General features: G+C 43.7%; 1 protein-coding gene across 3 annotated transcripts in view; it reads right to left on the bottom strand.

Annotated features, from left to right (window-relative positions):
- RHOBTB3 (Rho related BTB domain containing 3) overlaps window positions 1-25,802 on the bottom strand; it is a 38,617-nt gene extending 12,815 nt beyond the window's left edge. The window contains exons 1-7 of one of the 3 annotated variants that reach the window (XM_069962941.1): window positions 25,484-25,802; window positions 22,348-22,543; window positions 17,611-17,803; window positions 13,711-13,865; window positions 7,795-7,900; window positions 4,414-4,761; window positions 1,478-1,584 (exon numbers count right to left, since the gene is read on the bottom strand). In XM_069962941.1, the coding sequence (XP_069819042.1) occupies window positions 1,478-1,584; window positions 4,414-4,761; window positions 7,795-7,900; window positions 13,711-13,865; window positions 17,611-17,803; window positions 22,348-22,543; window positions 25,484-25,485 (1,107 nt within the window). In that variant the 5' untranslated portion in view covers window positions 25,486-25,802. The remainder of the gene's footprint in view (window positions 1-1,477; window positions 1,585-4,413; window positions 4,762-7,794; window positions 7,901-13,710; window positions 13,866-17,610; window positions 17,804-22,347; window positions 22,544-25,483) is intronic. The other 2 variants (XM_069962940.1, XM_069962939.1) reach the window with 2 other exon arrangements.
- Window positions 25,803-27,833: the final 2,031 nt, after the last annotated feature.

Here is a 27,833-nt window from a genome sequence, read left to right as displayed (position 1 = left end):
GGCACAAACTAGGATCACATACTAGGCGCTATAGAAAATGAACCTGCAAAACCATTCTTGATGGGCACAAGGCTTGTTAAGTGCATGAGATCTCCAAGTCCTGAGATGGTGCTCCCTGCTGCTATCTCTATCTGTGTCAGTAAATGTCCAGGGTGGGAGCCAGTGTGGTGACATGGTCAGACAAGCTCTCCAAACCCTCTAGTAACTCTCACTCTTTCCCAATAACTCATATTTCATAATTACATAAGCCTTGGTGAGTGTTGCTGTTATTTCTCTCCAAAATCAGCAGTTTCAGCTACCATTTACCTAATGTACAGTATATGCACAGCAGGAGCTTCTTATTGAAGTGCTTCTTGGTCAGAGAAGAGTCTCAGAAAAGGAAGCCACCAAAGAAGTCTATATGTTGTGATAGAATACATGGAAAATGGCTGTCCAGATGGGGCAACACCTTTATTATAACCCATCAATAAAAATCCTAAAAGGGGTACTCCGGAGAAAATAAATGTTTCTAAATCAATTGTTGCCAAGAAGGTATATAGATTTCTAAATTATTTCTATAAAACAATCCTTCCAGCTGCTGTATGTCCTGCAGGAAGTGGTGAATTCTTTTCAGTCTGGCACAGTACTCTCTGCTGCCACCTCTGTCCATGACAGGAACTGTCGAGAGCAGTAGCAAATCCTCATAAAAAAACCTCTCCTGCTCTGGAGGGTTACCGACATGGACAGAGGTGGCAGCAGAGAGCACTGTGTCAGACTGGAAAGAATACACCACTTCCTGCAGGACATACAGCAGCTCATAAGTACTGGCAGACTTGAGTTTAAATATAAGTAATTTACAAATCTGTATAACTTTCTGGCACCAGTTTATTTCAAAACACAAGTTTTTTCCTTTGGAGTACCTCTTAAGTAAAACTTTTAAGAATGTAGATCTGCATAAGAAATCCCAGCAGATCCTGTAAGGACAGTGGTCAAGCTACTTGTAACTGGGGAACAGGAGAAGATGGCGCAAACAACAGCAAAGTGTGCACCATATCAGGGTTGACGTTACAGGTATCCCACACACTTTTTTTTAACTTTGCACACGCTACAGATTTCAGGAAAAACATTGCAAATGGTAGAAACATTACTTTCCTACGACATTTGGATTTCAAAACAGATGTGATCTATTTATTGACTGAAAAAATGTGACATTCATTAATTATCTATTGCACAACCTGGCGTTTGTTTACCCTTAGGATAAGCCATCAGCGGGTGTGATTGATGGGGGATTGTCATGCACAGCAGCACATCTGTCGGTGTGGCCGTACACAGTACTGCAGCCCAGCAACATTCAAGTGACAGCCTGTTTGTTTTATGATTGACAGCCGTGCACACACCTTATATATGATGCCATTTAAAATGCAGAGTTACTGTACCTGTGCTTGTGGAAAGTATGGGGAAGAGTACAAAAGGAGAAAATAAAACTGATGACACTTACTGGTTGTGTTAATATGCTTTGTACTATGTGGGACACGTATGCTACTTCTTCCGCGTCTTTCAGTTTTTCTTTAAGACGATGTTCTAGCTGCTGCCACTGCGATGCACCTATAGAAACAGTACATAGTGACAATATGCTTTATAATATTATATGTGTACACTTTATTCTATGTGCCATGTATACAGACAGTCACTTTTTACCTGCTCTATAAATAATGAAAATCCTGTAGGAATGTGACAGGTTATAACATGGGCAACATATTTTAAGGGATGCCTTTGTTTTTCTGAGATCATGCAGCGAATGTATGAAGAAGGTAAAAGAAAAATAAACCTGCTGTAGAAGCATATAGGATTGCTTATCAGTTTTGAAACTACTAAAAATCCATCTCTTTCTTCTATATTTTTATGGCTGTACTTCCTGGTTGAGCAGTTGTACACAGGACTACAGGTCTCAGAATGCATTGCTTTCCCTCAGCTGTTCACCACAGTCCTCCACCCTGCCCATTCCCCACCCAAATCTGTTGCAGAACATCTAGGCTGTGTTCACACATTGCAGTTTCATTGTGTTACTAAATTATTTGCAGTACTTTATCATTTCATTGTGGTCCCACCCACACAGCACTGTATTCTCTACTTGTAACACTGATATTGGAATAAAGTAAAGAACTTGAATTTGTTATTTTTTTTCCTTCTTCTCATCTCCACACATGTATTATGATCGAGCATCTTTTATCTTTGAAGTTGAGACCAACAATAAGGACTTTATCTGATATTATCTTACATGGGATATACTGTTTATGCCTTGTTTTTTTGTCCAGGTGGGATTGGCAGTGCCGGCTCTGATCCTCTCTGCTGTTTAGCATCATGTAATTGTGTTACTGCATTATTTTTGTGAATACGCTGCAGTACTGCAATGAAACTCCAACATGTGTGAACACAGCCCTAATTTCACTGCAGAATTTTCCACAATCAGTGAAGTTGCAGCAGCTGCTTCTGGTTGGTCAGAGATGGTGAATCACTCAGGGGATTGGGGGATCCAGCCAAACCTCCTGGGACATCAACCCCTGCCCCCGGTCTGCATCATCAGCTTGATCTTAGCAAACACACACAATGTAAGACAGGAGCATGGAAGATTTGTCTCCTAAGGTGGGAGAGCAGTGGGAGCAGGAAACAATGTGAATTGGCACAGAGGCCATTTTTCTTCACCTTCTGGATGTTAATCAGCTACCAGTGCAGCAGAACCACACAGATATAGTAATACATTGTATAGACACATCTATATAACTTTTAATGTACTTTTAATAGAAAATAATTTTCCTTATCTTTAGTTCCCCTTTAACTTCTAACACCCACCCATATGAACGTCATTGCACTTATTTACACAGAACTTAGTTGCCATATTTAGATATCTGAATTCTTTAACGTTTAATATTTCAGAAGTATATATAAAGGCTATTGCTATTCAGTAACAGCTTAGAGTAAGCTCTATATATCTTAGGCAGTGTTTCCCTTCTACTGGTGTGTTTAATACCACACAAAATATACAATACCTAAAAATAATTAGTAATGTGGCAAAAAAAGGCTAAAAAAATCTAAAATAAAAATGGGCAACATTTCTAGAACTTTTTATTTCCTAGACGGTGTTAACTTAAACCAGACAATTTAAAGGAGTCATCCAAGAGTAGAAAAATCACAGCTGCTTTTTCGCAAAAACAATGCCATCTCTGTCTTCAGGTTGTGTGTGGTATTGTAAATCAGCTCAATTCACTTCAATATATCTGAGCTACAAAACCTGAGGACAAAAGTAGTGCTGTTTCTAGAAGTACATGGCCATGCTTTTGTAAACCTGTCTAAACCTGTTGCATTCCTAGACTGTCTAGTCTAACTTTAAACCAATTTATTTAAACTACACCAGAATCTTGTGCCAGAATTTGGATGCATTGGTACATGGTACTGCATCTTAAAGCGACTCTGTACCCACAATCTGCCCCCCCCTACCCCCCCAAAACACTTGTCCTGGGGTCCGTTCGGCAGGTGATGCAGTTATTGTTTGAAAAAAAAAAAAAAACTTTTAAACTTGCAGCCCCGTGCCAAACGGGAGTATCTGTGCCCTAACTTTGCACCATCCCTCCTCCCCACCCTCCTCGTCATTAGGGATGCCACTGAAACATTTTCTCCTGTCTGAACATTGCACAGGTGTCTTAACGATCCAGCCCATGCGGCAGGCTGACACAGGTAAGGAATAGGAAACAATCTGCCTGGAGCATTCCTAATGATGAAGAAAGCGGGGAGGAGGGACAGAGAGGTTGTGCCAGCCTAATGTATACACAATCTAGGCAACGCCCATAGGGCACGGAGCTGCAAGTTTAAAAGTTGTTTTTTAGGACAATAACTGCATCACCTGTCGATTGGACCCCAGGACAGAGCTTGGATTAAAAGCAGCTATCCAAAGGTACAAGAGGTTTGGGGGGGTCAGATTGTGGGTACAGAGTCGCTTTAAAGGTAAACTACAAGTCTAACCTGCGGATAGTTCCCTACTGTGCACATTTCTGTGCAGTTTTAAGTGTAATCCTGTGTCAGATAAGGCTGCTTGAAGCACTGGGGGCTCCAAACAGCCTTACCAGATGCAGGATTACACTTCAACTGCACAGGAACAGCGCCAAGGATGAAGGTGAGAGACTTAGAAAGGCTTAGATAGCATTGCAGTTCCATTGGTGGCAGCAGAGGGGGCCCTGTCATCCCTAGTTGCTGCCAGTCAATGGAAGTTGCACTATAAAGGAAAAACTATACATTTATTTGCAATGTATTATCAACAACTTGTCCCACTAAAATTGACCAAAAGAAGGCTACAATCCCCCTTATTTACTAGTAACAGACACCCACACAATGCAGTGTATATGAATCACCAGCAGATATGCAAATGAATAACTGTGGTACCTGAGTAAATGAAGTGAAGGATGTCAACTAAACATTTATGGAAGAGGGCGTCTGTAACAAGGACTCTTACTGGAGAATTCATAGTGGAGGACGCAGGCTCCTGGTATACAGAGAAGAGGCTTTGGACAGTCTGTTGTGCGATGGTGTCATACCCATCTATATCAGATACCATACCAAACAGCGGCCCTAATACTGAGCTCACACTACATAGCACCACCCTGTGAGCGCCATGAATTGGATTTAAGTCAGCTGTACAGAAGACCACATCCACACACTGGCAGTGATCCTGCAGGTTTTTGATGTCAGACATATACTGGGATGGCTTATCTTTCAAGACAGGCATCTTTTCTGGAAAAAAATATTACAAAAAAAAAAACTTAGAATGACATTACATATGGTTAAACAATTATTTCCACACATTTTTAGGACCCTATTTTTGTGTGGTACAATAAGGGACAAAAGAATTTGCCAGAGCTTTACTCAACTGGTTTAACCCCTGCCATGTCTAACACCGCCCTTCCTGTTCTTTCCTGCAACTTTATTTAACCCTTTAAGGACATAGCCAATTTCGATTTTTGCGTTTTCGGTTTTTCCTCCTTGTGCTTAAAAGGCCATAGCAGTTGCATTTTTCCACCTAGCGACCCACATGAGCCCTTAATTTTTGCATCACTAATTGTACTTTGCAATGACAGGCTGAATTTTTGCATAAAGTACACTGCGAAACCAGAAAAAAATTCAAAGTGTGGGGAAATTGAAAAAAAAAACGCATTTTGTTTATTTGGGGGAAATGTGTTTTTACGCCATTCGCCCTGGGGTAAAACTGACTTGTTATATATGTTCCTCAAGTCGTTACGATTAAAACGATATGTAACATGTATAACTTATATTGTATCTGATGGCCTGTAAAAAATTTAAACCATTGTCAACAAATACACGTCACTTAAAATCGCTCCATTCCCAGGCTTATAGCGCTTTTATCCTTTGGTCTATGGGGCTGTGTGAGGTGTCATTTTTTGCGCCATGATGTTTACTTTCTATCGGTACCTTGATTGCACATATACGACTTTTTGATCGCTTTTTATTACAATTTTTCTGGATTTGATGCGACCAAAAATGCGCAATTTTGCACTTTGGGATTTTTTTGCGCTGACGCCGTTTACCGTGTGAGATCAGGAATGTGATTAATTAATAGTTCGGGCGATTACGCACGCGGCGATAGCAAACATGTTTGTTTATTTATTTATTTATTTACTTTTATTTATAACCTGGGAAAAGGGGGGTGATTCAGACTTTTATTAGGGGAGGGGGCTTTTTACTATTAACAACACTTTTTTTTTTTACTTTTACACTTATACTAGAAGCCCCCCTGGGGGACTTCTAGTATAAGTGCTTTGATCTCTCATTGAGATCTCTGCAGCATAGATATGCTGCAGAGATCCATGAGATCGGCAGCCGGAAACAAACGAGTGCCGAGCCGAGGACGGCGCCATCTTGGACGCGTCCCCGGCCGGCTTCAGTTACGGAGATCGCTCCTCCGGGACGATCTCCTCCACTAGACACCAGGGAACGGCTGAATCCGGTAATCGGATGCAGCTGTCATGTTTGACAGCTGCATCTGATTACTGTATTAGCGGGCACGGCGATCGGACCGTGCCCGCTAATACCTACGGTCCCGGGCTACTCGCGGCACCCGGGACCGGCGCGGTTCAGAGCGGGGTCGCCGCGCGGCCCTGCTCTGAACTTCCTTACCGGCATCAGGGCGTAAATTTACGCCCGATGTCGTTAAGGGGTTAAACAAAGCAAGTGAGGAGTAGGAGAGCGCCACTGGACATGAAAAAACATGAGTATAGGTTCTTTTTTTTAATTTTATCCCAATCTGGGAAAAATTTTAAATAACCCAGACAACTCATTTAAAGCGACTCTGTACCCACAATCTGATATATACTGTATATATGTACAGTATATGCTCTATGATGTGGCCAAAAAATTAAATCTCTTGTGGTCAGAGGCAGAATCCTGGCTGCAGCCGCAAAAGTGACTGGCAGAGCAGAGAGCCAATGGCTGCTTGCTATGACAATCCACTGTTTTTACATATAAGGGCCCATTAGGAGCCCTTACGGTTAAATACATATGTACAGGAGCAGACTACCTTTTCCTTAAGCCCTTATGTAGTGCAGTGTGTAAGTGGCCCAATGTTCAGAAGAAAAGGAGATATCTGATTTAATGCCTGTGCACTGATAACCCCTGACCTCTGCAGGGAACTCTGCACATTTTCCTACTTGATGGTGCAGCTGGAGAACAGAGGTCAAAGGTTATTAGAGGAGATCTCTTTGTCTTCTGCTTGTTAACCCTTTTTTGTGTTACAGCTTGTAAGTACACCCTGGTCAAGGGGTTAAGCAGAAGGACACACGCTCTTACCTTCTCCCCCTGGGCCCCCCTCCTGCACGGGCCCCATAGCAACTGCCTACCCTGCCTCTATGATAGCTACACCACTGATCTGGGCATATCTTTCTGAAAATCAGCAAATTGATTGGAAATTTTTAATGAAGGCTATTAAGAATGTTCCTTAACTTAGAGTTCAGGAAACAAATGAACAACTAAAAAAACAGCAAATAACACAGTGCATGGTTAATGTATGGTTGCATCATAGTCTTTGCAGTTTTTACTGAAAAGTAAATGTCATTGCTGTGTCCAGTGTATGCCTAGTTGCGATGAAATGCAACTTCAAATGGGGTTGTCAGCCAGTCTGACCCTGGCATTGCCTATTAAATATCCATCCAACTTTTTGGTCTTTGTTGCTATTTTTTTTATCATTTTTCCAGTTGATACAACTACTCCATAGACAACATCCCTTATTTGACCCTCAAATGTATTGCTGAACCCAGTCCCTGTCATGATGTATATGTGCAATATACATATAATAAGTAAAACAACTGCCATGGGCCACTTGTATTCACATTTATCTTCATTTTAAAAATAACATTGGTAAGCACATTAAAAACTTTTTATGGAAACATTAGAAGGCTAACATCCATAGTATACAAATGGAAAAGTACTTTGTTTTACTACTTTTGTCCTTATAAAACCTATTTGGACAGCTTAACAAATAAAACAGATTTGCTAAATCAGCAAATGCCAAAAATCTCTAAAGTGAATGTGGTTTGGAAATGTTCAGAACAGACAGAAAGTAGAGCAGCGAGTCTTGAAGTCAATAACCCATGGGCTACAGGTCGTGTTCTATTTCCCATTCATAGTCAGACAATGAATTTCCGAGAAACGCCACATGCTGTAAGGCTTATCACTGATAATATAACAAGACATGGATCTTGCTTGTGTTATCTGATACAGTTTAATGGAAAATATAATAAAGAGATACTTTACCGGGTTGTCCCAGTTTGGGGGGTTTCACCTTAACGGCCTGATTCTTCTTTTTTCTTTCGGCTGCAGTTGACTTTTTGTTCATGGTTTTCAGTATGAAGTATTCCAGCTGGAAATCAGAATATAACACAATGGTGACATTTGGGAAAGGCTTCTGGCTCTGGGGATGCTCTTTCTATTAAAGATGTAGAAGCTTACCAGTTCAAGTCTGTGTGATTGGCACATTGATTTTTGCTTTAGTAAATTAAGGCACCAATTAGAAAATTGTTTTGCCCCTTATGTGGTAATAGTTAGCAAATCCTATACATCCTATGGGAAAATGGCACACTGGTTTGACTATAACCCTAAGTCAGGGATGGGGAACCTTTGGCCCTCCAGCAGTTACAAAACTACAATTCCCATCATGCCTGGAAAACCAGAGATATGGCTTTGGCTGCCCAGGTATGATGGACATTGCCATTTTGCAACAGCTGGGGTGCTGAAGGTTCCAGGGCCCTAAAGCCCTGGAATAAAGACACTTCCTGTACTACAACAGATTGATCTTTAGCTGTGGAGTGACAGATTGCATGTAGCTCAGTGTATGCCTTTGGAATAGGGCTGTAGCTCAATAGTGCCCCAAATACAGGATGTCAAAATGTAGTCAAGGCCTTAAAGGGAACCAATCACGCCGAAATTGCCCCCATTGATAAGGAAGCGTGCTGGTACATCAGCCAGCACGCTTCCCAAACATCCCCCTGTCCCCTCTGTCCCCTTTTTTGTTAGCCCGTAATCTTACTTTTGTGATGTCCCGCGCCGTATGCTAATCAGCCCTAAGTAGTCCGGGTGGGCTGAACTAGTCAAGGTGGGCTGTACTAGTCACGGGCCTGGGCGCTGTAATCACGCCCAGAGGGGCGTGATTCAAAGACCTTCGCTCCACCGACGTCATCTCTGGCCCGCGTTCACGTCGGCGGCGCGCCGCGTCTTTCGCATGCCGCGCATGCGCAGTACGGCGGGAGAAGACGCTGACGTACTGCGCGTGCGCGGCGTGCGGAAGACGTTAGCGGCGCTTGCGTTCCAACGCCGACGTCTTCCGCACGCCGCGCACGCACAGTACGTCAGCGTCTTCTCCCGCCGTACTGCGCATGCGCGGCATGCGAAAGACGCGGCGCGCCGCCGACGTGAACGCGGGCCAGAGATGACGTCGGTGGAGCGAAGGTCTTTGAATCACGCCCCTCTGGGCGTGATTACAGCGCCCAGGCCCGTGACTAGTACAGCCCACCTTGACTAGTTCAGCCCACCCGGACTACTTAGGGCTGATTAGCATACGGCGCGGGACATCACAAAAGTAAGATTACGGGCTAACAAAAGAGGGGACGGAGGGGACAGGGGGATGTTTGGGAAGCGTGCTGGCTAATGTACCAGCACGCTTCCTTATCAATGGGGGCAATTTCGGCGTGATTGGTTCCCTTTAATAGGGAACTATCAGCAGGTTAGAGAAATCTAACTTGCTGATAGCCCCTTATAGCGCCTGGGACGCAGAGAAGGAAGGTATGTGTGTTCCCTTCCACCTTGGCACCGATCCCGCGCTGTTAGAATAATCTTCACTTTGGTGCACTGTAAGGAGCAAGCAGCATCATCGGTCCACTCCTCCTGATCATAATCAATGGACGAGGCAGGCTGGATGATGCTCCTAAAAGTGCACTGTAGCGAAGATTACTCCAACTAACAGAGCAGGACCAGGGCCGAGCAGCATCCCGGGTGCTATAAGGGGCTATCAGCAGGTTAGATTTGTCTAATCTGCTGATAGTTCCCCTTTAAAGGCCTTGACTACACTTTGATATCCTGTATATAGGGCACTATTGAGTTACAGCCACAGGATAGAGGATAACTAGCTGATCAGTGGTGGTCTGACCACTGTAGCCCCCCGAGAATGTACATCAACTGGTTCCCGAATAAATTAAGCAACATGAATGGGGCTTCCAAACATTGGCGAGTGCTGAACTTAGCAATGTTAGGAAGTCCCATGGAGAAAATGCAAGCACAATGACACTCCATTAATTTGGGGGAAAATTGGATGTTTGGATAGGCATAACATCTGATCTTGTGTTAGACAGACCCTTATTCCTAATATTTAAAGATTCTATAATGACAGGGATTGTTCCACAGGACTGGCACATAGCTAATGTGGTACCAATATTCAAGAAAGGGTCAAAAAGTGATCCTGGAAACTATAGGCCTGTAAGTATAACATCTATAGTGGGTAAAATATTTGAGGGATTTGTAAGAGACGCTATACTGGAGTATCTTGCTGAAAATAATCTTTTAACACAGCACAACCATAATAAAATATAACTATAAAATGAGGATGCTGGGACTCGGGGAAAACGTATGCAAATGGGTAAGTAACTGGTTGTGTGAAAGAAAACAGAGGGTGGTCATTGATGGAACATATTCAGATTGGGTTTTAGTTACTAGTGGGGTACCACAGGGGTCAGTATTGGGTCCACTTCTTTTTAATATGTTTATTATTGATCTTGTAGAGGGGCTACAGAGTAGAATTTACATTTTGCAGATGATACTAAACTGGGTAGAGTACAGAGGAGAATAATATCCTATTACAGAGGAATTTGGAGAAGCTAGAGGCTTGGGTGGTGAAATGGCAAATGAAGTTTAATGTGGATAAATGTAAGGTTATGCATTTGGGCCGTAGAAATAATAAGTACAATTATGTGCTAAATAATAAAACACTGGGTAATGCTACTTCCGAAAAGGACCCGGGGGTATTGGTGGACAATAAACTCAACTTTAGTGATCTGTGCCAAGCAGCAGCTGCCAAGGCTAATAAAATAATGGGATGCATCAAAAGAGGCCGAGATGCTAAGGATGAAAACATAGTTTTGCCTCTTTATAAATCACTAGTCAGACCACACATGGAATACTGTGTACAGTTTTGGGCACCGGTATATAATAAGGGCACAGCTAAACTGTAGCGGGTGCAGAGGAGGGCAACAAAGGTCATTAAGGGAATGGGTGGGTTACAGTACCAGGACAGGTTATCAAGCTTGGGTTTATTTACACTAGAAAAAAAGACGTCTTAGGGGCGATCTGATTACAATGTACAAATATATGAATGGACAGTACAGAGATCTTTGTACTCCCAACTCTGTAACCATGACACGGGGGCATCCTCTAAGTCTAGATGAAAGAAGATTTCACCATCAGCATCTAAGCGGATTCTTTACTGTAAGAGCAGTGATACTGTGGAACTCTCGGCCACATGATGTTGTCATGGCTACTTCATTAAATAAGTTCAAGGGAGGCCTGGATGCTTTTCTTGAAAAAGATAATATTACAAGTTGGAGTCGGGAAGAATTTTCTCCCTGTGATGGGGCAATTGTCATCTGCCTTAGAGGGGTTTTTGTCTTTCCCTGGATTAACCCAGTAGGATTTCCCTAGGTTAACCCTGATGGACACTTGTCTTCTTTCAACCCTATTAACTATGTTGGTATAACCCATTTAATATAGACAGCTGTTTATTCACAGAAATGTCTGTGCCATTTTCTGTGCACGTAAAAAATTTTGACTGACGATAACCATTGGCATGTCTAATTCTGTAAACAGTGATGGCGGTGGCCCTTCAGCAGTTCCATCCCACTGAGCTGGGCTGTTTGCCAATGGTACACACAGGCACCTCCTTTCCTGTCTGGTCAATCACAGCATCTACTCTTTACTGCTATGCCCATCCTAGTGCTGGTGAAAATACACTGGACCAAGAAAATTGGTACTGTGCTGCAAAATTATTGATAATACACCACTATAAATTGCATGTGGACTAAGAAATGGGTTACTGATATTACTAGGTATTATGTGAGCAGAGCTGAAAAACCACAGCAGCATCAACGCAAATAAGGATTTACACTGAACTGCTGGTGCTACTGCAATAATAGGGACACTTGATTTACCTTTCAGGGACATGGTTATCCTCTGGAGAACTAGCCAGTGTCAAATTCTGTGTTCCATCTTGGGTGCAACATTTGCTTCATTGGGTAAAAGGTTCAACAAATGAATCATAGGGCTATGTGATATTACTGTACATGCATCACCATTTAGTCTTTTCACCTCAAGCAGCAGGAGACCAGCAAAGAATTTCGGGAATAAGAATAATCCAAACCTTTTTCTCCTATATTTGCAATTTTTACCTGGCCTAGATTTATCAAAGTGTGTAATATAGAAACTGGTGTAACCTGCCCACAGCAACCAATCACAACCGACCAACCCAACAAAAGTCCTGCCAACAAAATATGTCCTAAAGTGCAACAATATTCAAAACAACCAAAGAAATTGCACAGATAGATGAAATTATTACAAAAAAGTCTTTATTTCAATAATTAATTCGTAAAAGCACATAAAAGTAGGATATGGGATAGAACACAGAGGTCACAGATCAGCTTTCATTTTACCAGCTCTAGAATCTAAGCTGTGATTGGTTACTACAGATGGTTTACACCACTATCTAACACACTTTGATAAATCTGGGCCATGTTTTAAATGAAGTGAAAAACAGTAGAAACCGTAATTGTATTGTGGGCGGTAAAGGCCCATGATACTTATGGCCCAGGGGGCCAATTCTCAGTCTGTCCCTGCCCTGATTATTAAAGGGGTTATCCAGCGAAAATCTTTTGCTTTCACATCAACTGGTTTCAGAAAGTTATATAGATTTGTAATTTGCTTCTATTTAAAAATCTCAAGTCTGGAAGTAGTGTTTTTTTTTTTCATTCTGACACAGTTCTCTGCTGACATCGCTGTCCGAAACTGGAACTGACCAGAGCATGAAAGGTTTTATATGGGAATTTGCTACTGCTCTGGACAGTTCCTGTCTAGGACAGAGATGTCAGCAGAGAGCACTGTGTCAGACAGAAAAGAAAAAAAATTCCTGCAGGACATACAGCAGCTGCTAAGTATGGGGAGGCTTGAGATTTTTATAGAAGTAAATTACAAATCTATATAACTTTCTGAAAAGTTGATTTGAAAGAAAAAGATTTTTACCGGAGTACCTCTTTAACCATTCTTTATTAAAGTGGTTGTCCAGACAATCATGGCTGTGCTCCTCCAGAAACAGCACCCCACCTTATTTTGGGTGTGGCTTTCAGCTTGAAGCGAATGGAGCTTAAAGAAGCAGTTCATAAAAAATTATTATTGCCCCCCCCCCCCCCCCCCGGTAGGCGCTGGAACATATACTCACTGCAGCGGCGCTGTTCAAAACCGGGGCGCGCTCACATCCGCCTCTGCAGTGACTCCTCTTTTCTGTCCTGTGATTATACGTCGGAACTCCATGCATCCATGCATTCTCTATGTAAGCGTGTGACTTCCCGCGTTCAAATGCAAGGCAGAGAAGAGAGTCACTGCAGAAGCTGAAGTGAGTGCGCGCCGGATTTGAACGGCGCCGCGGGATCAGAACAAAGTAGCGCAGCGGGACACCGATCTGCTGCGATATATGTTCCAGCGCCTACCAGGGGGACCAATAATATTTTTTTATGAACTGCTTCTTTAATTTCAATAAAGCACAGAAATCTGGCGACAGGTGTGGTTCTGTTTTTGCAAGAATGTGGCTGTGTTTTTTCTACTCTAGGAAAACCCCTTTAAACAAGCTGGTTTCCTGGAATTGAATCAAAATTATTTTGTAAATAAAATAAATTTAAAATTGCAACATTTCTTTATTTGGCTATATGCCCTATAATTTTCTCTAATACACAAATGCTTAAAGACACTGATGCCTTATTTTTACTTTGTTTAATGGAATCCTTTCCTTTTATTGGCTCTGGTAATAGAAGCATGCGGCACCGTGATAACACAATCAAACAGAACATGTTTCCCACTGCAATCATCTGCACAGTCATAACAGGAAATATCCTGTATAACTCTATTCTCTTGTGAACTTACCAGCCCTCCGAAGTACTTCACAACATAGAAGACATTAAGAGCGTGCAGTTCTAGGTACGTTGCTCCAATGTCCTTGGCAAGCTGAAGCCCTTCTGAAGCAGGGACGCAGATCTCTCTGTCTAAGCTGCATAGGGGGCAGGTGCAGGATGGTCCATCTAAGAATAAAGAACATTTACAGACCCTTCAGTCATGTCTGCCTTATTTTAATAATATTAATGAAATGCATGACATTCTGTTCTCATACAGTATGCAGCCCACACAAGCCGACGGGTTCTTCTATATATGGACCATGACTTTTCTCCCTGAACTTTGCTTTCCCATAGAAATTGGGATTTAACATGCTCTGTTTTCCTACCTCTTTAGTTTTAATGGATAAAAAATTTTCATTACACCAATTTTAAACGTTGAAGCTGCCAAAGGATTTCACATGAACACAAACTTCTTTAGAACCTTTTACGTATTTTTAACTATTTATGAATTTATATATCCTTATCGTTCTGTTACATAAATGTGTCAATAAATCAATTTGTTTAGTTTTTTTTCGCTCTTCTAAGATTTTTTTTTTTTTTCTTCAAATCAACTGTTAGAACTTTTAGAAAATTAGACAGGTTTGTAAATTACTTCTTTTGATTTAAAGATTTCAATTTTTTAAAGGGAACCTAGCAGAGCCCGGCCGACCCCCCGATGCAGACACATATACTTACTGCATCCATGATGTCCTGGTCCCGGAGCCCGTCCCGCCGCAGAAGCCGCGCGCTCCCCAGAGATGAGTCCGACGCCCATAAAGAATGACGACTCCAGTCATTCTCTATAGACGTCGAACCCATCTCTGATGAGCGCGCACGCACGGCTTCGGACGGGGATATCTCTGCGGCGGGACGGGCTCCGGGACCCGGTTGCTGTTGCTGTATGTCCTTTAGAAAGTGGTGTGTTCTTTCTAGTCTGACACAATGCTTTGTGCTGCCACCTCTGTCCATGTCAGGAACTGTACAGAGCCAAAGCAAATCCCCATTGAAAACCTTTCCTGCTTCGAACAATTCCTGTCATGGACAGAAGTGGCAGCAGAAAACACTGTGTCAGCCAGGAAAGAAAACTCCGCTGCCTGCAGGACTGGAAACCCTGAGTTTTTTTTTCATGTGTTCTAAATGGAAAGAGGTGGGAAAAGCTTCTGCAAGACAGTTCTGGCAGCAGCTTATCTATTTAAAAACAAAAGGGCCAGGTTACTGAAATCCAACATGCCTAAACCTTCTGTCGCCATCCTTCATAGATTATAGATGGTTGGCCGATCCCACCAAAAATGGCGAGTTCAGTCGACTTGTATATAGGGGCCTTGCCTAGAAGCCATTGTTAGAAATGGAAGAAAGCCCAGTACTCACATCTTGCTTCAAAATAGGTATACGTTATTTCATAATCCAAGTGTACAGCAATACACAGGCATGATGTGTTTCATCCTGCTTGAAGCCTTTGTCAACTGTATGATATATCTCAATACATGACATAAGAGGCCTCTTATAGAGTCATATATTGAGATGTATCATACATACTTAAAAAAGGCTACAGGCTGTACACTTGGATTCTGAAATAAAGTATATCTACATTGAAGAAAAACATTGAAGAGTGCCAGGCCTTCTTCAATCTGTATTGTATTTGGGATCACCTTATTGCCATGTGACCACAACACTTAGTGGAAGTACCGATCTCGTTTGACTTTGAGATTTCTAGAAGCCATTGTTAGGCCCCCGCTGCTATAGCAACCCATTGGCATATTGAGACTGCACCAGGTGGGATGGTCTTATAGAGCTTGTAGAGACTTTTGAATGCATCGTCTTAGAGGTTAAACAGTGATATCACTGATCCCAGCTGTCAGAGTACTAGCTGTAAAATACATCTGGCCCATGCAAGTAATGGCACAGACACCCCTTTTATGCCCACAACAGTGCCATAACAGATCAGCGGCTTCTCCAAACAACCTGCTCACCACAGCATACTAATGTTCTAAAAGGCCGGGTTCACACAACGTAAGACACTGGCATTCACAGAACGGCTGGTGTTAGTGAAGTTCGACCCGGTCGGTACTGCAGTATCGGCCGGAGGAACTTCATTTCTTCTTAATTGGGATGCTGCCGCATCCGTGTGCACCCGCATTCCAATCCCATAGCAGACAATGTAAAGTGCGGTACACCCTTTCATAAATCTCTTTCTACTCTCTTCAATCTGCATACTATGTTTTATTACTAAGTGTTTTTAAAAATAGTTTTTTTTTATGAAAGTTGTATGGAAAGTAGCTCCGGTTTATAGCAAAATTTGGGTGCAACTGCCCAAAGAAACAAGAACAGATAGCACGGAGTCTGGTATGATTTACAGCTGAGAAAACTGCAAGTTAGATATCAAGCTTGCTAAAGATTAACTTCACATACACTTTGGCCCAAAGACGTTCAGGTATTTATGCCGCTTTAAAGTGATAAGAGATTAAGCCGGACAATACAGATAACTTTACTAACATTCTCATACAAACTTTTTTTTTTCCTTTTACAGTAAATCTCTAGAACGCTATTGCAAGATGTTTTTTTTTTTGTTTACAAATAGTAGTTTTTGAAGGAAAGCACCCCAGATAAATATTAACGTCTATGTATGAAGGCAGACAGTAATCTTAAAGGGGTACTCCGGGCTGGGGTTATTTTATTGTATGGCTGGGGAAGGGGTGGATATAGAGGCCGCCATTCACTTACCTCCCCGGTTCCAGCGCCACCCCGTTCTCCCGTCCCGCTGACGCCTCCTGGTCTGAGCTGCGACTTGAGACGTGATGTCTCGAGGCAACTCAGCCATTCAGCTCAAGCCGTCTCAAGCTGCAGCTCAGACCAGGAAGCGACAGCGGGACGGGACAACAAGCAAGCTCGGTCACCTCTCCATTTACTGTCTGCAGCATTAATGAACATAGCTGAATTCAGCAAAGAATTGGCAATGTTCAGTAGTACCACTGAGATCAGATAGTTATCTCAATATAACCCCTTGGAACTTGGTACATGGAACTAACATAAGTTAGTATATATATATTTTTTTACTATAGTATAAGGCTCAAATATACCCATGGGGCCCACGCACAACAGAACAGTCAGAACATATAATGACGGGTTATTCCACTGATGGGCAAGTATCTCAGTTTGTAACTGTTTGAATATGTAGTTGATTTATCAACTTTATTAGTTACTATCAACTCATGCAACTTGTCTGTCATGTGTGTGCCCGTTTATAGCAGAAATATAGGGGGAGATTTATCAAACATGGCGCAAAGTAAAGCTGGGTCAGTTGCCCCTAGCAACCAATCAGATTCCACCTTTCATTCCTCACAGACTCTTTGGAAGATGAAAGGTAAAATCTGATTGGTTGCTAGAAGCAACTAAGCCAGTTTCACTTTACACCATGTTTGATAAATCTCCCCTACCTGTGTAGTGAGTGAGCCTTATAAGGAGGGGAAAAAAGGGATAGCGGTCATGTATCCCAGTTACTGGGTGCCAATGGGCAATGCCAACAAGTTACTCTGCCTTGGCCATAGTATTTAGATATGTCAGGGGGGAAAGGAGGGATAGTCATCATATGCCCCAGGTAGTGGGTGCCAGGGGAGCAGAGCCAAAAACCTATTCTGCCTCAACCAAGGTATTTAAATATAGCAGCAAACTGAATCTTTGCTCCAGATGACATAACCCTGAGCTAACACTCTGCTACCTAAAAGACAAATAAGCTTTTATGTCATCGTATTCCATTACTCACAGCATCTTCGGAGAGGAAGCATTATCCATTGTCCCTTGTGGTACAAGCCTTATAGTGGTATTGCTTTTTATTATCGATCTGCTAACTCTATTACTCACAATTTTAGTAACATACAGCAATCGCAATACTCACCATTTTGCCTCGCACCAATTGCTAAAACGATTACTGGCACGGAGCGGTGACTGAATATCTGTTTTAATAATGGAGCAAAGTTGTTCTTTATTTCCAGAAATAGAGATTTGTTGTTGACTGCAAACTTTAATATAAAAATATCCCCTTCTGCAATGGTGGCCTGAGACCTCTGCAAATCACTGGCAAATGTGTCCTGGAAAACAGCAAGCACAACAACATTTTCTACTGCATTTTCATAAAATGTTTTTTTAGGCATTTTTACAAATTTCTTCACTTAACTTAGGTATCCTGTTGCATCACTTAAAGTGTTACTATCACCTAATAAAATTGATCAAAAGTTTTTTTTTACGTTTTAAGGGATCTCCTAGAATGGGATCCCAAGCAGGAAATTCTCATATTTAAAGGGGTAGTGCGGCGCTAAACAATTATTCACTAAATAACACACATTACAAAGTTATACAACTTTGTAATGTATGTTATGTTAGTGAATCGCCCCCTTCCCCGTGTTTCCCCCCACCCACACCAGACCCGGAAGTGTAGTGCTCTATACATACCTGCCTTTTGCCGACCCCCATCCGCCATCTTGTGCCAATGATGTCATCTTCGGACGGCCGGTCGAACCGTTCCGACCGTCCCTAGTGCCGGCCGCTCTCTGCCGCGTCATCAGCTGCTCAGCCGCGATTGGCTGAGCACAGTTATACTCAGCCAATCGCGGCTGAGCAGCTGATGACGCGTGTCGCAGGTATGTATAGAGCACTACACTTCCGGGTCTGGTGTGGGTGGGGGGAAACACGGGGAAGGGGGCGATTCACTAACATAACGTACATTACAAAGTTGTATAATTTTGTAATGTGTGTTATTTAGTGAATAATTGTTTAGCGCCGCACTACCCCTTTAATGTCCAACTTCCTCTACATAAAATATGGACTTAAAGGGGGACATATATAAAGACCAATGTAGTCATACATCGCTCTTAAATAAAGTCCCACCCCCAATTACCTCTACTAGTATGCCTCTGGCAGGACCTGCGCCGTTGCAGGGCTTGCACAGAAATCTACACCTGTTCTGGAGCAGGTGTAAATTTCTGTCATGGTTTACGGCTGTTTCTAGGTGTAACCTATGATAAATTAGGCACTGGAGGTAAAAAATATAAACTCTGCACCTTTTTCGTGGAGTACGCCAGGGGCACATACATGATAAATGTGCCCCAAAGACTTTTTGTGAGGAGCCATATAAAGGAGTTTTCTCATCTATTAAAGTGACACTCTTTTGCTAATATATACGGTCACTTTATGATTGGTGGGGTTCTGACCTCTTAAACATCCACCATCATGAGGGTGGATACAGCATTGGTGTAGCATTGCAGGTGATGTTCTATGTGGCTACATTGTACTGCTTTGTGCAGGTAAAGCCCTATCCATCCAGGCTGTTTTTCTGGACACTTAAAGCGGTTGTCCAGTGAAAATCTTTTTCTTTCAAATCAACTGGTGTCAGAAAGTTATGTAGATTTGTAATTTACTTCTATTAAAAAATCTCAAGTCTTCCCATACTTATTAGCTACTAAATGTGATGCAGGAAATGTTTTATTTTCAGTCTGAAACAGTGCGCTCTGCTGACATCTCTGGCCGAGACAGGAACTGTCCGAAGCAGGTGAGGTTTTCTATGGGGATTCAAATAAAACTGAGACAAAGTTCCTTTCTCGGCCAGAGATGTCAGCAGAGAGCACTGTGTCAGACTGAAAAAAAACCAACATTTCCTGCATGACATTTAGTAGCTAATAAGTATGGGAAGACTTGAAAATTTTTAAATAGAAGTAAATTACAAATCTATATAACTTTTAATACCAGTTGATTTGAAAAAAAAAGTTTTTCGATGGACAACCCCTTTAAACAGTCTAGACATAAATCTCAGTTACACAGCAACAGGCTTAAACAAGAACATATACTAATAGTTCACTATTTCTTCAATGGTTACTGGTTCTAAAGCCAATGTTCAGACCTGCACTTTTGTACTACCGTACTATCAGAGAAGCGTCGTTAAAGTGAACCAAACCTTTTCTTTACAACATCTTTTTAAATATTTTTTAAAACCATGAGATCTGTTCCTTCCTTCCTTGTTTAGGAGTTCATTAATCATGATGCTGGGAGCTACCAGGTAAAGCCCGCTGAGCACTGTCCGCATACAGAAAAAAAATGTTACATACGTGTGAATGACCCCTTAAACCCATTATCCTCTCCCCTTGGTCTTGGTAGAAATGTTATGTTACTGGTAGAAAGTTATGTTACTGTCCTTAAAAACACTCCATCTGAAAGGCTTCTCATGTTCTAGTAATCCCATATCTATTGAGAAAAGCTCACAAGAAAATTGGCTGTTGATATGTACTCCTAATCCTTTCCTTACAAGGTGCCAACTCTTCACACCTTACATACTGTATAACTTTAAGGGTATGTTCACACTGAGTAAAACCGGTGGAATTCTGCCTGTCTCAGTGTCTCATAGTTCATGGATGGGAGAGCGTGCTCTCCTCTGCAGCCGCCGCTCTCCGCTAAAGGAAGTGACATGTCACTTCCTTGAGCAGAGAGCGGCAGCAGCGGAGGAGTGCATGCCCTCTCATTCACTCACAGCGGGACACTGAGCACGGCGGGATTTCGTGGAGGAGAGATCCACTGCGGAATTATGCCGTATTTGCTCAGTGTGAACAAACCCTAATGGAGTTAAAGGAGAAGTCCGGCCCTCCCAAAAATCTGGAAATAATTATTAACTATTACTTACCTCTTCCGTCACAACTTGGGGGAAAAGGCCTGTCCTGGATGATGGACAGCCCACTCAGACGATCAGTGACAGGAGCGGTGTCCTTTCCTTGTCACTGACTGGCTGAGCAGTCGGTCCATCAGCAGGGTTGTGACATCGCCTCTGCTGGAGATTCTAGAGCTCGGCGGGGGTCCCGGAGCAGCGATCCAGCTCTGGAGAGGCACAAAGAGAGGTGAGTTGGTGTAGTTTTTTAAGTTCCCCCCTGTCCCTGATGTTAGAAATGTTTTTCCCTCGGCTGGACTTCTCCTTTAAGTTTATTTTCTATCTACTAACTAATTTAGCAGTAAAGGTCCAACCCCTGTGACCTCCACTGACCAAAAAATACAGGTCAATTGTCCCCCGGGCTAAAGGAGCAGCAGAGGGCATGCTCAGCCACCACCCCACTCACTGACTATCAGACTAGCCCAGTACAGCACTTGGCAATGTCTGGAAATTCTGTATAAGGGTGCGTTCACTCGTACAGGATCTGCAGCAGATCTGTAGCAGATCCGCAGCAGATTTGATGGTGCAGATTTGATGCTGTGTTCAGTTATTTAGATCAAATCTGCTGCGGATCCGCAGCAGAGATCCGATACGTGTGAACGTACCCTAAATATATGGAGCATAAGCTGAGCATGTGTACTTCTCCTTGGATTGGGGATCAGTGATTGGACTATGGATAGGTTGTAACTTTTAACACTAAGATAACTCCTTTAATAAGACAGGACTGCAGCATTATACCAATCACTGTAGCGAACACTTTCGGCACATGTGAACTCAGTGATTAGCATTTGTTTCTCTCATTACAGGCTAAGTGTTGAAATGAAGCGTTGGTGATGAACTTACAAATGTACAATGAAGCTTTTATGTGAGAATGTGGCTAGAGAAGTAGGCACGGATCTAGCGGAGTATTTCAATGAATTGCTATGCTACAGCACATTCCCGTGAAGGACAATGTACCCACACACTCTTCTCATCAGTTACTGGATAACTTCGGCCAACAACATATATAAGATTAGGTAACAATAAAACATGGCACATTCTACACCTTGCCTGACTGAAAGTTTATAGCAATTCATTGAAGTTTCCAGAAAACCATAGGAAACTAATAGTTACATTGACAAGTGTTCCAACTCAGCAAGGAATTGGCTGATCAGGCCATTCATAGTGCCAACACCGAGACAAAGAAATGCAAGGGAAGTATCTGGCTCTTTAGTTTAAAAAAAAAAAAAGTACAGCTTTTAAGGGGTTGTCCAATGAAAATCTTTTTCTTTCAGATCAACTGGTTTCAGAAAGTTATATAGATTTGCAATTTACTTCAACTTAATAATCCCCAGTCTTCCAGTACTTATCAGCTCCTGTGTGTCCTGCATAAGTGGTATATTCTTTCCAGCATGACACAGTGCTCTCTGCTGACACCTCTGTCCATGTCAGGAACTGTCCAGAGCAGGAGAGGTTTTCTATGAGAATTTGCTGCTGCTCTGGACAGTTCCTGTCTCGGCCAGAGATGTCAGTAGAAAGCACTGTGTGAGACTGAAAAGAAAACACCACTTCCTGTAGGACATAGAGCAGCTGATAAGTATGGGAAGACTTAACATTTCTAAATAAAAGTAAATTACAAATCTATATAACTTTCTAAAACCAGTTGATTTGAAAGTAAAAGATTTTAGCTGGATAACCCCTTTAAGTGTAAAGATGTGTACAACTGCATATGATGACTGCTGTGGCAACATGGATAATATGCTTTATATACGATCTATGGACCAGATTTATCAAAGGGTGTAAAATTTAGACTGGTGCAAACTGCCCACAGCAACCAGTCACAGCTAGGCTTTCAGCTCTGGTAAACTGAAAGCTGATCTTTGATTGGTTACTGTGGGCAGTTTGCACCAGTCTAAAATTCCTATGTACTTAGTAATATCATTTCATGTTTTTTTCAGAACTTACCCAGTCAGGACACTCATGCACCACAATATCCACGTTGCTCAGAATATTGGCCTGGTAGACCTTGAAGACTGGTTGGCTATCGTCTATGTGCAATTGATTACATCTGTGACCAAGATAGAATGAGACCACGTTCGGATTCCTTTCATCCTCAGATAATCCGTTGTCCTCGTTCCCGAGTGACACAATCTGAATTGACCTTAAACAAATAGACTGGTTACTCATTCAGTCTAAATATTAGGTACTTTATAAGGTTGATTTAACAATCACAATGTACTCTGGAAAGGTCTGTAAATAAAAGATAATCTGTGTGCAACTAAATGAATGGAAGAGGCCCACAAGTAGATGTTCAGAGAACTATAGTCCCAACCACCCACAACCACTATACAGCATCTTCTAAAGGACAACAATAAAATAAAGGGTATTCCCAACTCACACACATATCAGGAGAAGGAGACAAGTTGGCTAAATGAATGTATTTGCACAAATATTTAAAGGGGTGGTTCACAAAAAAACAATTCTTTCAAATTAACTGGTGCCAGAAATTTGTAATTTACCTTTATTAAAAAAAAAATCTCAAATCTTTCAGTACTTATCAGCTGCTGTATGTCCTGCAGGAAGTGGTGTTGTCTTTTCAGTCAGACACAGTGCTCTCTGCTGCCACCTCTGTGCATGTCAGGAACTGTCCAGAGCAGGAGCAAATCCCCATATAAAACCTCTGCTCACCTGACTGGAAAGAATACCACTTCCTGCAGACCATACAGCAGCTGATCAGTACTGGAACACATGTTTTTAATAGAAATGAATTATAAATCTTTGGCACTTTCTGTCACCAGTAGATTTGAAAGGAGAAAGATTTTGGTGGGCTACCCCTTTTCACATTCTGTCTGTAACCCTGGATCCATAACTACAGACAGCCCTATGGAAGTTTGCATTCATACATCGGCAATTCACGGAACCAGCCTATAGACAATGGTAATCCATGCTGCAGTCACAGCCCCTTAACACGCACGCAGTGGCGTAGCTACCAAAGAGGCAGGGTAGGCAGTTGCTATGGGGCCGTGCAGGAGGGGGGCCCCAGGGGAGAAGGTAAGAGCATGTGTCCTGCTTAACCCCTTAGGTACTGCAGTGTTTAAGTGACCCAATGTTTACATACATGCTGCAACACAAAAAAGGGTTAACAAGCAGAAGACAGAGATCTCTGCTTTACTGCACTGATAACCTCTGACCTCTGTTCTCCAGCTGGCAATCAAGTAGGAAAGGAAAATATGCAGAGCTCCATGCAGAGGTCAGAGGGTTATCAGTGCACCATCAGTAAAGCAGATATAGATCGATCTATATATATATATATATATATATATATATATATGCAGTGCTTTATGTTGTGCGTAGTGGAGGGAGAGCTCCTTAAAATTTTTTTTGCTATAGGGCCCCATGAATCCTAGCTACGCCCCAGCACGCACGTATATGTGAACGGGGCTATTTAATTGTATGGGTCCATAGTGCAAAAGAGGACAGCCTACAGAACGTGTGAAAGAGGTCTATGTTAGTTGAGATGGTAATATCGCTTTAAAATACAATATGGGGGCGTTGCAGGGAACTGGAACACTTACTACTGTATTTCCCCACAGATTACAACAGGAGGGACCTTGGTGATGAGTTTTTTTGGCAATCCCTTACAAGTAGGGATTGTAAAAGGGGAAGAAGCTCTTTAGATTACTGTCATCTAAAAAAATTCTGATACGTAGAAACATTTCAAAAGTTTTGATTGGTCAGGGTCCAAGTGCTTAGACCCTCACGATCGCAAGAATGAGCAGTTCTCAGCTCAGTGCTTGTTCTCCTCACTGGAGGAGAAGGACTCCATCAAAAATTGCTGTTTGTTTCTTAAATATAACAGTTTTTTGCATTTGGGTTGTTTTTGGCCAATTTTTTATTACGGCAAAAGCTAAAACAAAAAAAAAAAAAAAAAAAAAAAAAAGCTGTTTTCCTTTAGGACATCTTCTGAGCTGTGTCTAAACAAAAAGCTGGTTTACAAGTGAGTTTTTGTGGCCTATTCTTAAACAGTAAAACTGCTGTTTTATGTCTCAAATCAGCCCAAAATACTATATGGGATTATGGCCTAAAAGGGTAGCGGCAGAGACGGGAATACCTGTCAGACTGTGTCAGCTAGATGTGGCTGGGATTACAACGGCCACGCAGGCTGGTCTACGCTGTTTCCTCATAGTTCACAGAAGGGAATGGGAGGATAGACAGCTGATATTGTAATCCTGACCACATCTGCCACTACATTTGGCAGGTGGGGGGGTGGGGGGCGCTTGTTCTAGAGATATGACATAAATCTATTAGATGTTCCGGCCATGCATCACTGTTAAAGGAACGTTTGTTTGAACAATCTAACTAGCAATATTCCAAACAATATTAATATTAAACCAGCAGATCAAATACCTTTTACAACACATCGTAGTAAAATTGTTTGCATAAAGTGTTACATCAACGATTGTCCAACTTTCATCCTATATGTATGGCCGGCTACATGCAGATCCCTACAGCCCTGCCACAGGTCCTGCTACCAGTTGTGTGTCGGTAATGACTACAACCAGTCATTATATATACCATATATTTGTATAATCAACCGGTCATGAAAAGACGGTATATGCTAAATAACTCTCACGCCTCTTGGTCAAAGAGATGTCCAACCAGTCATTATATATATATATATATATATATATATATATATATATATATATATATATGCAAAAAAAAAAAATCACCCAGCCATGTAATTATATATACAGTATGGCAATGTATAATCACACACTGACAAGTCTAATAAATAATACATGGAGTACAAGTACTGTATACAGAGACTATCCAAGAAGTATAACATCATATATCAGGAGAAGATGCTAAGTGCAGAGTTACAAGAAGCAGAACTTCCTTTCCATAAACGACACTGATCCATTCCCATAGCAGATAGGAAGAGCCGTGTGGAGCCTGCAGCCCCCTCCGCAGACTATTGCACAATGTATAGTACACAGTGAGGAGACCCAGCTGCATCTCTCAGCACTGTCCTCCCCCCTCATTGCACTGAGCAGACCAGCAGACACCACCCCAGATGCAGATACCAGTGATCACCTACATTGCTGTAGATCAGCTGCCTCCCGTCATATCACTGTGTGCAGCAGCCCGCGGGCTGTAGTGTCTGGCAGGGGCGGGCCCGGCTAGCTGTGGGTTAATGTTCAGCTCGGAGTGTGCATCAGTCCCTGCTGCAGCGGAGCCCTCCCCGGCGTCATGAGCTCCGCACAGCCGCCCTGCCAGGATGCACCGGAGCCCGGGAAGCTGCTGGCATCACTGTCTGTAAACAAGGCACTGCAAGCAGCATGTTGTGTGGTGGGCGGGAACTGTGACAGGACTGTGTAATGGAGGAGAGGGAGAGAGCGCCCTGTGTGTGAGATGGAGGAGAGGGAGAGAGCGTCCTGTCCTGTGTGTGACAGAGGAGAGGGAGAGAGCGTCCTGTGTGTGAGATGGAGGAGAGGGAGAGAGCGCCCTGTGTGTGAGATGGAGGAGAGGGAGAGAGCGTCCTGTGTGTGAGATGGAGGAGAGGGAGAGAGCGACCTGTGTGTGATGGAGGAGAGGGAGAGAGCGTCCTGTGTGTGACAGAGGAGAGGGAGAGAGCGTCCTGTGTATGACAGAGGAGAGGGAGAGAGCGCCCTGTGTGTGAGATGGAGGAGAGGGAGAGAGCGTCCTGTGTATGACAGAGGAGAGGGAGAGAGCGTCCTGTGTGTGATGGAGGAGAGGGAGAGAGCGGCCTGTGTGTGATGGAGGAGAGGGAGAGAGCGGCCTATGTGTGATGGAGGAGAGGAAGAGAGCGTCCTGTGTGTGACGGAGGAGAGGGAGAGAGCGCCCTGTGTGTGAGATGGAGGAGAGGGAGAGAGCGCCCTGTGTGTGAGATGGAGGAGAGGGAGAGAGCGCCCTGTGTGTGAGATGGAGGAGAGGGAGAGAGCGCCCTGTGTGTGAGATGGAGGAGAGGGAGAGAGCGCCCTGTGTGTGAGATGGAGGAGAGGGAGAGAGCGTCCTGTGTGTGACAGAGGAGAGGGAGAGAGCGTCCTGTGTATGACAGAGGAGAGGGAGAGAGCGCCCTGTGTGTGAGATGGAGGAGAGGGAGAGAGCGTCCTGTGTATGACAGAGGAGAGGGAGAGAGCGTCCTGTGTGTGATGGAGGAGAGGGAGAGAGCGGCCTGTGTGTGATGGAGGAGAGGGAGAGAGCGGCCTATGTGTGATGGAGGAGAGGAAGAGAGCGTCCTGTGTGTGACGGAGGAGAGGGAGAGAGCGCCCTGTGTGTGAGATGGAGGAGAGGGAGAGAGCGCCCTGTGTGTGAGATGGAGGAGAGGGAGAGAGCGCCCTGTGTGTGAGATGGAGGAGAGGGAGAGAGCGCCCTGTGTGTGAGATGGAGGAGAGGGAGAGAGCGCCCTGTGTGTGAGATGGAGGAGAGGGAGAGAGCGCCCTGTGTGTGAGATGGAGGAGAGGGAGAGAGCGCCCTGTGTGTGAGATGGAGGAGAGGGAGAGAGCGTCCTGTGTGTGAGATGGAGGAGAGGGAGAGAGCGCCCTGTGTGTGATGGAGGAGAGGGAGAGAGCGCCCTGTGTGTGAGATGGAGGAGAGGGAGAGAGCGCCCTGTGTGTGATGGAGGAGAGAGAGCGCCCTGTGTGTAATGGAGGAGAGGAAGAGAGCGCCCTGTGTGTGACGGAGGAGAGGGAGAGAGCGCCCTGTGTGTGATGGAGGAGAGGGAGAGAGCGCCCTGTGTGATGGAGGAGAGGGAGAGAGCGCCCTGTGTGATGGAGGAGAGGGAGAGCGTCCTGTGTCTGATGGAGGAGAGGGAGAGAGCGTCCTGTGTGTGAGATGGAGGAGAGGGAGAGAGCGCCCTGTGTGTGAGATGGAGGAGAGGGAGAGAGCGCCCTGTGTGTGATGGAGGAAAGGGAGAGAGCGTCCTGTCCTGTGTGTGACAGAGAAGAGGGAGAGCGCGCCCTGTGTGTGATGGAGGAAAGGGAGAGAGCGTCCTGTGTGTGACAGAGAAGAGGGAGAGAGCGCCCTGTGTGTGAGATGGAGGAGAGGGAGAGAGCGTCCTGTGTATGACAGAGGAGAGGGAGAGAGCGTCCTGTGTGTGATGGAGGAGAGGGAGAGAGCGTCCTGTGTGTGATGGAGGAGAGGAAGAGAGCGTCCTGTGTGTGACGGAGGAGAGGGAGAGAGCGCCCTGTGTGTGAGATGGAGGAGAGGGAGAGAGCGCCCTGTGTGTGAGATGGAGGAGAGGGAGAGAGCGCCCTGTGTGTGAGATGGAGGAGAGGGAGAGAGCGCCCTGTGTGTGAGATGGAGGAGAGGGAGAGAGCGCCCTGTGTGTGAGATGGAGGAGAGGGAGAGAGCGCCCTGTGTGTGAGATGGAGGAGAGGGAGAGAGCGCCCTGTGTGTGAGATGGAGGAGAGGGAGAGAGCGCCCTG

Source organism: Dendropsophus ebraccatus, chromosome 3 (assembly GCF_027789765.1).
Source record: "Dendropsophus ebraccatus isolate aDenEbr1 chromosome 3, aDenEbr1.pat, whole genome shotgun sequence".
NCBI classification, from domain to species: Eukaryota; Metazoa; Chordata; class Amphibia; order Anura; family Hylidae; genus Dendropsophus; species Dendropsophus ebraccatus.
Note: the sequence above shows the minus strand (reverse complement) of the source record. Positions and strands in the feature narration are given on the sequence as shown.